Source organism: Elgaria multicarinata, chromosome 3 (assembly GCF_023053635.1).
Source record: "Elgaria multicarinata webbii isolate HBS135686 ecotype San Diego chromosome 3, rElgMul1.1.pri, whole genome shotgun sequence".
NCBI lineage: Eukaryota > Metazoa > Chordata > Lepidosauria > Squamata > Anguidae > Elgaria > Elgaria multicarinata.
In genome coordinates, this window is record NC_086173.1 from 118,702,205 (window position 1) to 118,716,429 (window position 14,225).

The following is a 14,225-nucleotide window of genomic DNA, read 5'->3' on the forward strand; positions in this document are numbered from 1 at the left end:
TACGTTAGCAAAGTGAGGTGTTTGACAGCTTCATCCACCATTTAGGAGCAGTCTCTGGGGTGACTAGAGGTGATATTTCCCCCCTCTCACTTCTGTTCCATTTTAGCAGGGTAGGGGTAAATCTTGGGCTGCATGCCTTTTGCCTGTGACCGTGCTTCGGTTTAGATAGGGTTAGAGTTTGGAGAGTTCTGAGGCAGAATAGCTTTAGAACCGGGATCAGGAACTTCAGGCCATCCAGCCTAGGGTCTCCCCTGCAATCTCACCCCACTCCCCTAGCAGCCAGTTTTTTTTAAAAAAAGCCTCCATTGGTTCTAATAGAGGCTTTAAAAAGCCTAATTGCTGGGGAGGGGGGAATATGGGGGGGTGTCACAGCTAGACAGGGAACGCACTGTAGACACTTCAGTGCTCCCCTTTGCAGAAATTGGGTTTTCAAATGGTCTCCAGTGGAGCCTTTTTAAAGACTAATAACCATGCAGTTAATACCAACAGAGGCCCTTGGCCTCTATCCTCAGGCCTGCTCCCCTTCCCCCCATATTCAGCAATTAGATGGTTAAAGACTAATTGCTGGGCGGGGTGATTTGGGGCTGGGTCCTATCTAAAGAAAGAAGGGCTAACTCGCTTCTGGCTTCCTGACCCCCCTGTCAAATTGGGGGCCGTTGCTGAACAGTGATGCTCTGAGAGCATGTTATTCTTATCATAAACTATCCCCATACTTACTTTTGTGTTAAGGTGCAAAGCTGGTCACTACATTGTGCTAATGCATTGCAATGGGGATCTTCACACCAACCACTGCTAGGATGTGTTTTACATGGTCAACAGCAGGGATATGGAATCACATGGAGGCCATTTTGAGCAGAGTTCTTGATAAAAATGTCATGTATAGACCCACTCTCTTTTACATATTAGTTAAGTAGGAAAAAATGGGAACAGCATGGGTTTAATATGCAGAGCCATTCAAGGTTTAATAGGCTAAGCCAGTGCAAGGAATTTTGCCAGCACTGTGTCCTGGGAAAAGGGCCGCCATGACATGTCCATGCATCCTCCAGAGAGCAGAGCAAAGTCATGAAACCAGAGTGTTATTTTCCTATGTAAATATTTACCTTCTATGTGACATGAGTTCAGTGTGGGAATTGGGAAGGGTCAAGTATTCTACCAGAGGAAGGTGAGCAAGAAGGATGGCAAAAAGTGTAACAGGTGGATGTTGAGGGTACTTTTAATTCTGGACATCTCTGTTAAAGCCTTTTTGACATTGGGTTGTATGCTCTGTTAATCAGCCTTAAGTCCCATTCATTTTAATGGGTCTGCTCTAAGTAGGATTAACTTGGATACAACCCATTGAGATGATTTAAAGCCAAACTTGGTGGTGATTCATTTCACGGCTAGTGTCCAGCTCTCTACGGATCCAATGAGAGGAGGTTTTGGAAGGCGATGACACTGGTGCAAGAATCTTCCAGCCTTCTGCAGGCCTTTTTCTCTCCCTTTGGCTTAATGAAAATAGCTCTCATCCACAGCCTGCTGTTATCAGGGTGTTGCTGGAAAGTAATTAAATGAGCAGTTGTAACAGAGCTCAAAGGGCCTGAGGAATGAGGGGATTTTAATCAAATCTGGAGGAGCAATTAATAAAGAGCTTGTAGCCCTTTAAGGGTGACTCTTGCTGTCAGATTAAGAAGAATGGGGATTATGGTGAATGTCTGGAGGAGGGATAGGGCAATGCAAAATCCCCCAAGATTCTCTTAAACTAGGTTTCACCTGGCTGTTTGATGGTAGTCTTAAGGGTTTGGCAGTGAAACAGGAATTGAGATGCTTGAATGTGAAAGTGCGCCTCGCCTTTTGCTGTTCCAGACTAGCATTTAAACAACTGTCTTAGCCATGGTCTAGCTGAGGCTGAGATCCCACTGCTAATAAATAAATCTACATTTTGCTTCAACAACCTCCCAACTTCAGATCAAATCCTGCAAACTTTATAATTTGCTTAAATCTTTCTTCTTACAGCAGTGAGGCAAAATCTGTTTACAATCTATTCAGTGGAGCTTGGTTTGTAAAGGCAAGGTCTGGAGGTTTATGATGTGATGAAAATGCCACATGCTACACCTGATTGAGGAAGTAAAGACACAGCAGAAAGACTGTGTGATTGAGCTGTGTACGTTCATTAAGGGATCGCTGGAGGAGAAGCTAAGCCTATAAAGCATATCTGAGAGAGATCACAGTGCTTGCTATGGTATACAGAACATGGAATATGTCCATGTGCTCAAGGAAGCTCTTTGACATATGTGTGGATCATTCAAGTGGCTACCCCCCACTCCATTTCCACATATGTCAGCAAGCTTAGTTTGGTACTCTCTTCTCATGTTGCTCAGTTATTCTGTATGGAAATGCTTCAGGATTTCCTAAAGTCTTTGCTTGTGTGTGTTACATAAATTCTCTGTTTCCTGAGACTTCTGGGCAGTAGAGTGCTTGATTAAAAAGCTAAGCAGTACATTTGGCTTTCTACGGCAGGCACAGGTGCCTGTTTCTAAAGCATATCCCATCAGCAGTCATCCTCGTAGCCTAGAAGGGAAGTCTGTGGCTGGGTTCACAGCCCACCATGTCTAAGCGTAGGGCATTTTCCGCAGGGTGGGTTATCATGCTGTCTGAGTGTAGTGCGTTTTCCACAGGGCGGCTTGTAAACCATGCAGTGTTGTTTAGAAGTCAGCTTGAGAAAGCCATACTGCATGGTTAACGAGCAACCCTGTGGAAAACATGCTCCGTTCAGACAGCACGACAATCCACCCTGTGAAAAAAGAGTTGCATCCTTGCAACATGATAACCCACCCTGCGGAAAACACACTGTGGTTAGACAACACGATAACCCACGGTTCAACAGCAACCCACACTGGATGGGTTAGCATGTGGTGTGAACTCAGCCAATGGCTTGCAAGGAAGCCTTTAGGTATGTTTGGACAATGTATAACCCACCAGGGCAAACACAGCTTGCCAGTCCTGTATGCTGGCCCACCTAAAGGTAGTTTTGATGCCAGTTTGGGCGCTAGGAAGTGTGTGTGCTTGTGGGTTAGGGGGCAGAATTATTCTCCATTGGGCTGACCTTGGTGGAACATATTGTGCTGGTCATAGTTTCCATTTTGATGGGCTGTTTCTTCGGCTCTTTCTACACCTAAGGATTATCCCAGGAAAATGGAGGGATAGTTCTTGCCTGCTCCCAGGATCCCCTGTGTGTCATTTGGATGCACAGCTATGATCCCGGGACAATCGCGGGGGTGGGGGGAAGGCAGGTGTAGAAATGGCCTCCATGGCAGGGGTCTTTCAGCCCAAAGGCCAAATTCCATTTCAAAGAAGCTCAGGTGGGTGGGTGGGATATTCCAATGTTGGATGGGGGAAAAGGAGTGGGGTCAACATACCAAAAATACAGCGTATTTTAGCTTAAAGCTCTTACTGCCAGTAGTAAGTCTTAGGAGAGGCCCTTCAACATTTTGGAATGGGGAAAAAACTGCAAAAAAGCTGGTAAAACACAAAATAATTGGTTGTTGGGGAAAGGGTGGTGGGTGGGACCAGGGGGAAGGTGTGTGGTCACTGGGGGCTTGGAAGTTCTGCACCTCTGGCTCTATGAAGTGTCCTTTGTCCCATCATGTGGAAAAGGCATTATCCTGTTCCTTGGGACCTCTGTGTTCGTCACAGGCAATGTCCTAGGATGAAGAAAGAGGATCTATGTAAGAAGTGGTCTGTGCTGCAGCTCCTTTATGCTAGAGAGCAGCACAGGGGCTTTACTGATACTTTATGTACATTCACTCAGTTCTTCTGCAAATTAAGGGTGTGAACTGCTGTGCTGGTTTGGGGCCCTCAAATTGCTGCATTTCTGTACATGCTTATATGAACGCTTTAAGGCGGGAGAGGAGCAATTTCTGGCTTTGTTAACCTGTCAGGGTGATTCTGTTATTGAACCATGATTCCTCTTATCCTGATCCAAGTCTCTACTTCCATAATGAAATTCATGTAGGTACAGGCCCAAGTATATTCTCCAGTGATTCACACTTGAAAGATGACCCATTGATATCTAGTATTAAAATTAGACAGATTTCTTAAGTGCCCAATTGCTAGGAAGCCAGATTTTATTTCACACTCTTGCTGGCTATTTAAATAGTAGCAGGCAATAGTTGTCAGCAGTGTTGTGATAGAACAGAGATCCACAGAGAGATGCTGGCATTTAGTCTGCCTCCCTGCTTCTCTCTCTGTCTCACGCACAGACACCAATATGCATGCAAAGAAGCACATCTCACCCAGTCCCCAGTGGGTAGCTGGAGGTTTTCACAGATGCTGGGTGAAATTTTGCATGCAGGAAAAACCATAGTGGGAGGAGAGACTGTTTTGAGTTCAGAAGGACCTGTAATTAGAACTTAAAGTCAGGTGTGTGTGTGTGTGTGTTGTGTGGTCATACAGGATGATATTTACTAGAATATTTACTCAGATTTGAATGGCTATAGTAGTTAGCATGAACCTGAACCATGGGCAGGAAGCATTTGATGGTCTGTGAATGTGATCAAGGAAGCGCCAGTTTCCTAAATATGTCTTTTGAGAAGTGTGGAGCAAGCATATACACACACACCCTGCTGTCTATGGAGAAGTGTTGGTTTCAGGCAAAATTGCTGGGGTAGTAGCTGAGGGATCATATAGATTTTGAATATGGTCATTCTGAAAGACCTTTTATCTTTAACAAACTATTGTAAATCTCTCCTGTGGAATTTGAATGTTCTGCTGGCACTCTAAAGCCCTATTTCATGACACATCCAGGGTGATGAACACACATAGAAGAGGAACAAGATCATGATGGCAGGTACCATCTCCGATCTTTGTATGTTCAGCTGAATGACTGCACGGTGTCTACGCACGTACAACCCCAAGGTTTCGACTTGACTGGAACCCTTTGAAAAGCAGGGTTCCAAGTTGTGGACAACATGCCTTGCGGAGTTGTATGGTTAGTTTTATGCAGAGTTGTATGTATAATAATAATAATAATAATAATAATAATATATTTATTTATTTCTTACCCACCTCTCCATTTTGATCGTGGCGGGGAACAACAGTAAATATAAAATACATAAAACTGAATTAAAACATAATATACATTGTTAAAACATACTAAAACATCTTAAAATAGATACCATGCAAATGTTTAATTAGACATGCATAGGTCCCCGCTGTGTGTGTGTGTTCATTCAACCTACATTTATTTCGAGAGTATTTTTTTTTCCACTGAAAGAGCTAGTATGTACTGCATATATGGGCAACCCATAGTCTTGGCTTCTCTCTCTCTGTTTCTCTCTTTCTTTCTTTCTTTCTTTCTTTCTTTCTTTCTTTCTCAGTGGAAGTCTTCAAGCAGGGGCTGGACAACCATCTGTTGGGTATGCTCTAGATCTGGATTTCTTGTACTAAACTGAGAGTTGGACTAGATGGCCTACAAGGTGCCTTCCAGCTCTATAATTCTAGAATGTTGGGCTTAGACTGGGGAGACCCAAGTTCATATTCCTACTTTGTCCAGGAACTCACTGGATATCCTTGGGCCTGTCATTATCTCTAACCTACTTCACAGGTTTTTTTGTGATGGATAAAAGAGCATGGGAGTTGCCATGTATTCTTCCTTGAGCTCCTTGGAGGAAAGGTGGGATAACAATGCAACTAAAAATAGGAAACCTAGGTGATTATCATGTATTTGGGGGTGTTAGGATAGTGCTGGTGTGTACAGTGGAGTTCAGATGATCCCAGGAGGTACATATGGGAAGGAATTCCTGCTGGTGTAGGTGTTCACTGAGCAGCTTTTAACCTGTGTTTCATAAACATCCTGGAATATCTTTGTGCCTAGAACAGATTCATTGTGCCGTTCAGTGCCACTCCCATCCTCCTGCCGTTTCCCTCCTCCTCTTTCAGAACTGCCACAGCAGCTTTTGCTTCTCAGCAGATGTTCAAAGGGACTGCTCTGTGGTGGGGTCTGGACTAATAGCCCCAGTGCTTAATTTCCTAGGCACAGGGTTGCCTCTGGGGAATGCAGAGGGACATGAAAGTCGGAGAGTGGGGTCTCTGCCTGCCCTCCCCCTCCTTCTGCTCTGATCACCAGCCTCAAAGAAATAGCAGGGCGCCTCAGATCATTAACACTGGGCTTAGAAAAAGCCTTGGGCTTTGACCTATATTTTGTTGACCCTTTCATGCCTGCTGATGGTGTTTGGATTTTTAATGTGGTGGTAGCAAGGAATGGGATCTGGGGAAATTATTTTAATCCATGATCAAAGCATGTCTCCTGCTCTTCTGTTTCTTTCCTCCCTTCCTCCGTCATGTACCCTGAAACAACAGGGTCCCTGTGAGGTTTCCCAGACCTTTGCTGTCATTCCTATCCTCTGTCTTACCTGTTCAGAAGGTCTCTCCTGTCTATAACTCAATCCTTGGTTATATTTGCAATTACCCTTTTCACTTGTTTTTGGTTTGTCAGTATGAACTACTTTAATTGGGCACCCTATGCATATCCAGTTTTACAGAGATCTAACTAGTCTAGGTTTTTCCCAGTTCAGTGTAATTGCATACTTTATGCCAATAAAAACATTGCAGCTATGCCATACCATCTAACGTATATGGATAATGCTGTGTCTGAACAGTGCATTCAAGCAAACAGTTTTTGTTCAAGGTGGGGAAAGGAAGAAATTATTCTGAATTCTAGGACTGTTCCAGTCCTAATTAATGCTTGGTTTTATTTGTTTGTTTCCTATTAAACTAGCTGTTGTGGAGTGTGTGTGTGTGTGTGTGTGTGAAATTGTTCCCCTAGCTCACCTTACTTCAACGCCGCCACCTGTTTCACCACGACAGTGGTGTTTTTCTGGCTGTGGCAGTGGCAGTGATCATCTCAAAGCTGGTAGTCACCATCCCGCCTCCCAATTCCCTACTGTACTGATGGGCAGAAAGTAGATCTCTAGATGTTCTGGACTTCACAACCCAGCATTCTTGGCCATTGGCCATCCTGACAGGGGCTGCTGCGTTATCATTACAAAGGCGCTACATCGTCACAGAGTTGATTCACAGAGGAATTGTGGGTTTACAAAATGGTGGCTGGCAGCCACAACTCTTTCCCCTCAGAACAATAGTATAGCATTAATCAGAGCGGAATTATGGGGGAAATAGTGGCTACCTGCTGCCAAGAAGAGTACTCTACCACAGGAAAGGCCCTCCTTTAGCCCGAGTTGCCAAACTTATCTCACTTCACTACTTGTAAAGTGGGTGTAGGTATGTGATGAAATTGGGGAAGCTATTTTGGCCCAGCTGTTGCTCTTTTGTGGTTAAGGAAGAAGAGAAGAAAACAACTATAGGCTTCTAGTTGATAAGGACTTTACTAGCTTGGAGTTCTGTGATGGAGGAATTTATTTGGCTTCCTGTCCTTGTCCCCAGGTGACTCGTGTGCCAGTGGAGAGCTGTGAGCAATATACAACTTGTGCACTATGTCTGGGGTCCAGGGATCCTCACTGTGGCTGGTGCGTCCTACACAACATGTAAGTATGCAGAATTCTTGGTTTGCATCCCACACCCTCTGCATATTCCTACAAGGCTGCCCAGCCCTTTGTAGGAAGCCTTCTTTCTCATATTCTAAATGCTTAAGAACTTGTATCAGCAGCTTAGCTATTAATTCCTGCTACAACTACGGTTAAACATTAATTTAATATAAATATTTTGCGTTGTACAGAATATAAAAGTGATACAGATCCTGTCCTGGCATATGGCCTGGATGAAATGGACAAGATAGGAATATGGAGAGATTGGGGAATGATAATGAATACCATGGATGAAGGAGACCAGAGGAAGATGGCAGTATAGGAGTGTGTAATATGGGGCTAGGTTGGATCAGAAAAGACTGTATTAAAGAAGTTGGACTTTAAAAAGAGAAGGATACAGCTTGACTAACGGAAAGAGAAATTATAATTCATGCATAGGCAAGCAACATGGCAGAAGGCATATAGATTTGGGAGTAGACAAAGGTGACTATAAGGCTAACAGGAGGTGAACTTGTTTGGAGTATATTGGTCATGATGGCTAAATGGAGCTTCCATGGTCAAAGACAATAGAGCAGTGAATACTGGACTAGATGGGTCTTTGTTTTATTCTAGTGGGGATCATGTTCTCATGGAATTCAAAAAGGTTCAGATCTTGCCCCTGCCAGGAACTCACTAGGGAAGCTACTGTCACTTAGCTTCAACCCCATCCCACCCCTCAATATGTGGAGAATAATACTGACCTGCCTCACAGCTTTGAGCATTGTTCTCCAAATTATGGTGATAATGTATGTGAAGTGCTTGAACACTCAAAAAGTGATATATGGTTTTGATTTCGAGAGTGGTAGCGTTTTCTGTAACCTTAAAGACTATCACATTTATTATGGCACAAGCTTTTGTGAACTAGAGTTGCGGTGGGCTGTAGTCCTTGAAAGCTTATACCTTAAACAACCTTGTTAGTCTTTAAGGTGCCACTAGACTCTTTGTTATAATTATTATGAGGATTATGCGATGAGACAGGGAGGTATAGACATGGCATATCTCCTATGGGGAGCTTATTTCTGTATAAGAAAATCCATGTACACCATTGTGGGAAGTATGGCATGATGGTTTTATTTTGCCATGAATATATATGTAAGGAAGCTTCTAGCTGCATTGACTTCCTAATCTGTATAATAAACACTTATGGTGTCCATGTTCTGTGCAAGAAAAATGTCAGGATTGATTGATATAGCCCATGGTGAGAGATGGGTTGCTTTAAGCCTGATGCTTAAAAACCTGGCCATAGTGCAGATGACAGCTAGTCTTCTTGTGAAGAGATTAGAAATAACCTTTGCAGGATACAATGGAAAGTGATGCACCCTGAATTTGAAGCTCTCCTATGCCCTTCTATTTCTGGTCCCAGCATACAATTCTTCCAAACCCTTCATTCCTGAACTCCACAAGCCTGCAGCTACCTCTGTTCCCTTCCTGTGTCTCTCCTAGAGGTGTGCTGCTGGCACATTAGCTGCTCTGCTTGGGTGACTAGTCTAGGTGCTCTTGCGGAGTTCTGTTGTGTATATTCAACCCTGAATCTCACACCTTGAAAAGAGGGCAGCTCAGCAGATTTCGCCCCGACTTTCCCAGTGACTAATAGCTCTGCCCATTGCAGCAGCTAGCAAGACTCTCTTACCCTGCTGAGCTGCCATGGGCATGAATGTGGAACTGGCACTGGGGAGTAGAGAAGGGAGTTAGTTTGTAGTCTTCATCCATTTGTATCAAGCTGGGAGAAGTGGGCCTATCTGTCCAGTCTGCATCTTTAGTCTGTTGTCGCCTCTGCGGTCCATGTTATATGCTGCAGAACTGATTGGCGGCAGTCTGCTCTGACCTGCCAGTTGCCTAGTGCACCAGGCCTTCTGCACGCCAAATGTGTGGGTGGCTGAGGACTCAATCAGTGGCTTTCCATCCTGAACAGCAGCAGGGATCGCTCCTCCACAGTATATATTGATCCAGGCCATCTTTCCAAAAGAGAAGCTCACTGCCCTGAAGCCAGTTGTCCAGCATTTTTTGAGAGATAGCAGCATCTTAACAGTGATTTATTAAAAACTATTATCAACTATGGAATGGTCCAAACTGGGAGAAAGATGAAAGCCAATAACCTTAATGTAGAATCATTAGGGTCTATCAGCCCTTAAATTTGAAAGCACCTTATCCTTGTCTTGCCTGTACTTCAAAGATAAGTTATTTTAATTCCCTTTAAATACAGTTCTACATCTTGGCAAAAAGGCTTTTGGCGATGAGATGTTTCCAGCTACGATGGCTGACAGTACTTAAATACAGATGCCAAATTGCTTCTTGTTTGTCAGTCTGGGATAGAAGTTAAGGGCTCTAGAGATTCCCTTCGAAAATGGCCCTGATCGAGGGAGCTACAGAGACTGTATTTCTCCAGAGTGGCCAATCCAGGAGCATCTGGCAAAGTGGGAATGAACTATAAGGAATAATCCTGTTTTATCTTCAGAGAAACAATATGAACACTAGTCTGTCTAATAGGCAGCGTGTCCCTTATAAGCCAACATCTAGACATTAAGCCCCATATTTTATCCTCTACCCTCATTAATATTCGACTCTTCTCTGTGATCATGTATATTTGCCCATTTAGCTCCCTGCTAGTGATCTAATCTGGCCTATAGTATAACCCAAGGCCTTATGGGGTTGCTCGTGGGCCCCATATGGGAACAGAACGGCATCAGAAAAGCAGAGAAATGAAACAAGAACAAAAATGCACGGGGAGGGGTTTTCTTTAGGCTTAGGGGGGAAACCTCCTTAGAAGCTACAGAGCCCTGACTGTTTAGCCATGTGGAGCATTTTAATTAAACTCAGAGACATCTCTTTCCCTGAAGCACCTCAGGGAGATGGGTGGGATGCGGCGGTGGCTCAGGAGCTGCACGGCGCGATGTCACGCTGGCACTTGCTGAAGAGATAAATCGCTGAGATTACTGGGACCTTGAAAGGTGCATGTGTATCTGCTTTTCTGTATTGCCCTCTGCTTAATTAAAACGCTTTCCGTAATGAAATAATGTTATCGCAGATACAGGGAGGAGAAGCAAAGGAAACTCATTTAAACTCATTAAACGGTCGCAGTGTACCTGGATAGAGCAGGACTCCGGGGGCAGGGGAGTGGCTGCCCTGGTGAAAGGCCTGGCGGAGCCAGAGCTGCTTGTGAAGGATAGGGAGAGTGGATGAGAATGATGGGAGCCCTTAGGCAGGAAGGCAAAGGAAGCAGAATAGGAGGAATGGAAAGACCATGGCGCAAAGGTGGTGTCATGCATTAGTAAATGAGTCCTGCTGCTTTTGCAGTATGTTGACCTGAAGAAGAGTTTAGTTCAGACATACAAATGTACAGATACTTGTTTGTATCAGTGGTTTAGTGTTGTGGTCAAGAGACGGCGCTAGGAACCAGGAAGGCCTCATTCAGATTTCGCCTCTGTCATGAACTCACTAGGTGGTCTGAGGCAAGCTACTCTTAACCTCCGCAGTATGGATGATGATGATGATGATGACCATGACCATGACCATGACCATGACCATGGTGGCAGATTCTGGCCATTACAATTTAAGTAGGATAGTGACAAACTAAAAAAATGTCAGAGGGGGGTGACCAAGTTGGTGAGGGTTTGGAGATTTGAGGAAAGGTTGAAGAAGTTGAGTATATTTACCCTAGAGAAGAAACAATTAAGAGGTGATGTAACAGCCATCCTGAAATACTTTAAAGAATTGTCACAGAGATGATGGAGCAAATTTGTTTCCTGCTGCTCGAGAAAGTAGCATCTGAGCCAGTGGGTTCAAATTAAAAGAAAAAGGACTTCCTATTAGCACGAGCTGTTCTACACTGGATCACACTGCCTTGGAAGGTGGTGGACTCTCCTTTGCTGGAGGTTTTAAACAAGCTGGATGGCCACCTTTCAAGGAAGGTTGTCAGGGAATTGGACTAGATGAGCTTTGAGGTTGCATCTAACTCTATGATTCTGTGAACTTACCTTACAGGGTTGTTGCAAATATTACAGCTAGAAAATGCATGTGAAGTACTTTGAACACCTGCAAGCTCTATACAAACGTTAAGATGATGATGATGCCGCTCAGCGTTCTAAGTAAATAGTTAATTTAGTTTATTGTGTTAGTCTAACAATCTGCACAACATGCAATTGCCAAATGCAGATGAAACAAGGATCCCAAATAATGTCCCCCCCCAAAAAAAAACATGATTCAAGTTTAACTAATTAAATTTGGACCACAGAGATCAATATTTCAAGCCATTAGGAAAATTACATATAGTGATAAAGGTTAAACAATAGCCTGATGTAAAAAAGTAACAACCTGGTTTGCAAAGTAAAAGAGTGTTACTTAATTTTACAAAAGAAACCTAAGCTTTTAAATTACCTAAGGCCAGAAGAGCAATACCATCTTTTAACACAAATTTAATTGCAATAGTATGCAGAGCTCAATAACTAGTTCATAGCTTCTAGACAGCAAAAGGAATGGTTGTTGTGCCATTAAGGCTGCATGCAGTCCTATGTGTTCTTACTTACTTCTCTTGAGTAGACATGCATATGATTGCTCTATAAAAGTTACATTCTTCTCTCCCCCTCCCCGAGATTAATTTTCATGGAGGCAAAAAGAAGCACTGAGAAACTCATATTTTATTTTTCAGTTATATGTTTTCAGCCACTAAATGTTTTCAGACCTGAATATAATATAGGAAAAGAGGGTGAATTGTATAAGGGAGATACTTACATTGAATGAGTTTCTGATGGGGAGCGTCTTTCTGTGGTTGCTAGAAGGGGAGAAGTGTGCAGAAGCAGGTGGTGAGCCTTTTGAAGCCTGGAGGGGTGACGATAGGACAGAACCTTGTGAGTGAAAAGGATGCACGGGGATAATGGAATAGTGTTAATTGGCTGAGTGTGAGGGCACGGCATATTATGTATATATTGACAACAATTTTATCTCTATTTTATTATTTGTGAAATGTAAAAGCTGCCATGAGGGCTTTTTTCATACCAAAAATGGGCAAGAAAATAAATGAATAAATAAAGGACAAAAATTAAGAGAGGCCTTTGTGAGTTTTATCTTGTGGATGTTGCAACACAATACAGACGTTCTTGGACATAGACAAAAGCCACCACAATCTCTTGGATGTTTTATTCTACTTCCCCACAGCTGCTCACGGAAGGACCGGTGTGAACGAGCTGATGAGCTTCAGCGCTTTGCCTCAGATCTACGCCAGTGTGTTCAGCTCACTGTCCAGCCCAAAAATATATCAGTCACCAAGTCAGAAGTCGAGGTAGGTCACTTAGGCTTGAATCCTATATAGGCTTCATTTTTGTAACCCTTGCCTAATACCAGTATTTGCCTTCAGGATGTTTCATCAGTCTGGAAGAGTTGGGCTTTGTGGGAAAGGTGCAATATGTGGCCTTTGCTGCTATGTCCTTTGTCTGAATGGTCCTCTGAATATAGGCTTGCTAGTTTTCTCTGTGACCTTCTCCTTCCTCCCCTCTCAGCTGGTACTGCAGGCCTGGAATGTCCCTGATCTCTCTGCTGGTGTGAACTGCTCATTTGAAGATTTTACAGAGTCTGAAAGTCGCATTGAAGATGGTAGGATCTACTGTAGCTCTCCTTCTACAAAAGATGTCATCCCTATTACTAGGGGACGAGGTGAGTTTTGGCATTTCTTGTCAGCCTGCATCAGTGGAGTCAAGAAAAATATGTTCTGCGCAGTAGAATTCTTGGCTACTTACTTCAGAGAACATGCATTTTCCAACAAATGTTGGAAGACAGGAGTGAGCAACGTGTGGCCCTCCCATCAACCCTAGCCAGCCTAGCCAATGGTGAAGGATGATAGGACTTGTAAGCTAAAACATCTAGATGGCCACAAGTTGCCCTCTTGAGCATATTTGGAGTGCAAGTGGGGGGATGCTGCTGAAGGGGATAGGAGAAGATGGGGAAGTCCCATTCCGCCAACAGTATCCATTACATTGGCGGAAAGATGAAAGTAGATCCAACTAGTGATGTATGATGAATTTGTTGCAGTTTGTTTATGACCAGAATTTACCCTGTTTGCTCCTCCCAAAACTGAACATGAATGAGAGTGCAGTCTGCGGTCAAAGCTCATACATTCCCAAATGTACAATGCTGGGGCTGGAGGGAGCTTGAAAAATGCGTACATTAGAAAAACATGTAGGGAAGATGTGTACTTTTAAAAACATGTGCTCAAATTCACTTTAACGAATTGGAGATTGTGTACTTTTTAATGTGCACTGAAGATTTTTATGCGAAAAGAAAATCTCACAATCTGATACAGTCACAAGTCACACCAAGTATCAGGCGGAACTCAGAGAACATTAATGAGCTCATGTTTTGCTGATTTCCACATCCCTAGATCCAGCCCAATGCTTTTGTCCACTAACTGGGATTCATTGGGATTGTCTCTCAGCTTAGTCAAAGCCACAGCAGGCCTTGCTCATTTGGCTGAGGCCAAACCATATGCTTTATTTTCCCAGATGCTCACGGTGCAAGGTCTCACCTAAATCTCTGATCTATGTACCTGCTTTGTTCTGTTCCAGGTGATAAACGAGTGGTAAAGCTCTACCTCAAATCCAAGGAGACTGGGAAGAAGTTTGCTGCTGTGGATTTTGTCTTTTACAACTGTAGTGTTCACCAATCGTAAGTGACATG

At 43.5% G+C, this 14,225-nt stretch overlaps 1 protein-coding gene across 2 annotated transcripts in view; it reads left to right on the forward strand.

The window, feature by feature from the left end:
* Positions 1–14,225, forward strand: part of PLXNA1 (plexin A1) — a 340,506-nt gene that overhangs the window by 179,893 nt on the left and 146,388 nt on the right. For both annotated transcript variants that reach the window (XM_063121369.1, XM_063121370.1), the window contains exons 5-8: positions 7,420–7,520; positions 12,711–12,834; positions 13,052–13,205; positions 14,114–14,213. In XM_063121369.1, coding sequence (XP_062977439.1) covers positions 7,420–7,520; positions 12,711–12,834; positions 13,052–13,205; positions 14,114–14,213 — 479 coding nt within the window. The remainder of the gene's footprint in view (positions 1–7,419; positions 7,521–12,710; positions 12,835–13,051; positions 13,206–14,113; positions 14,214–14,225) is intronic.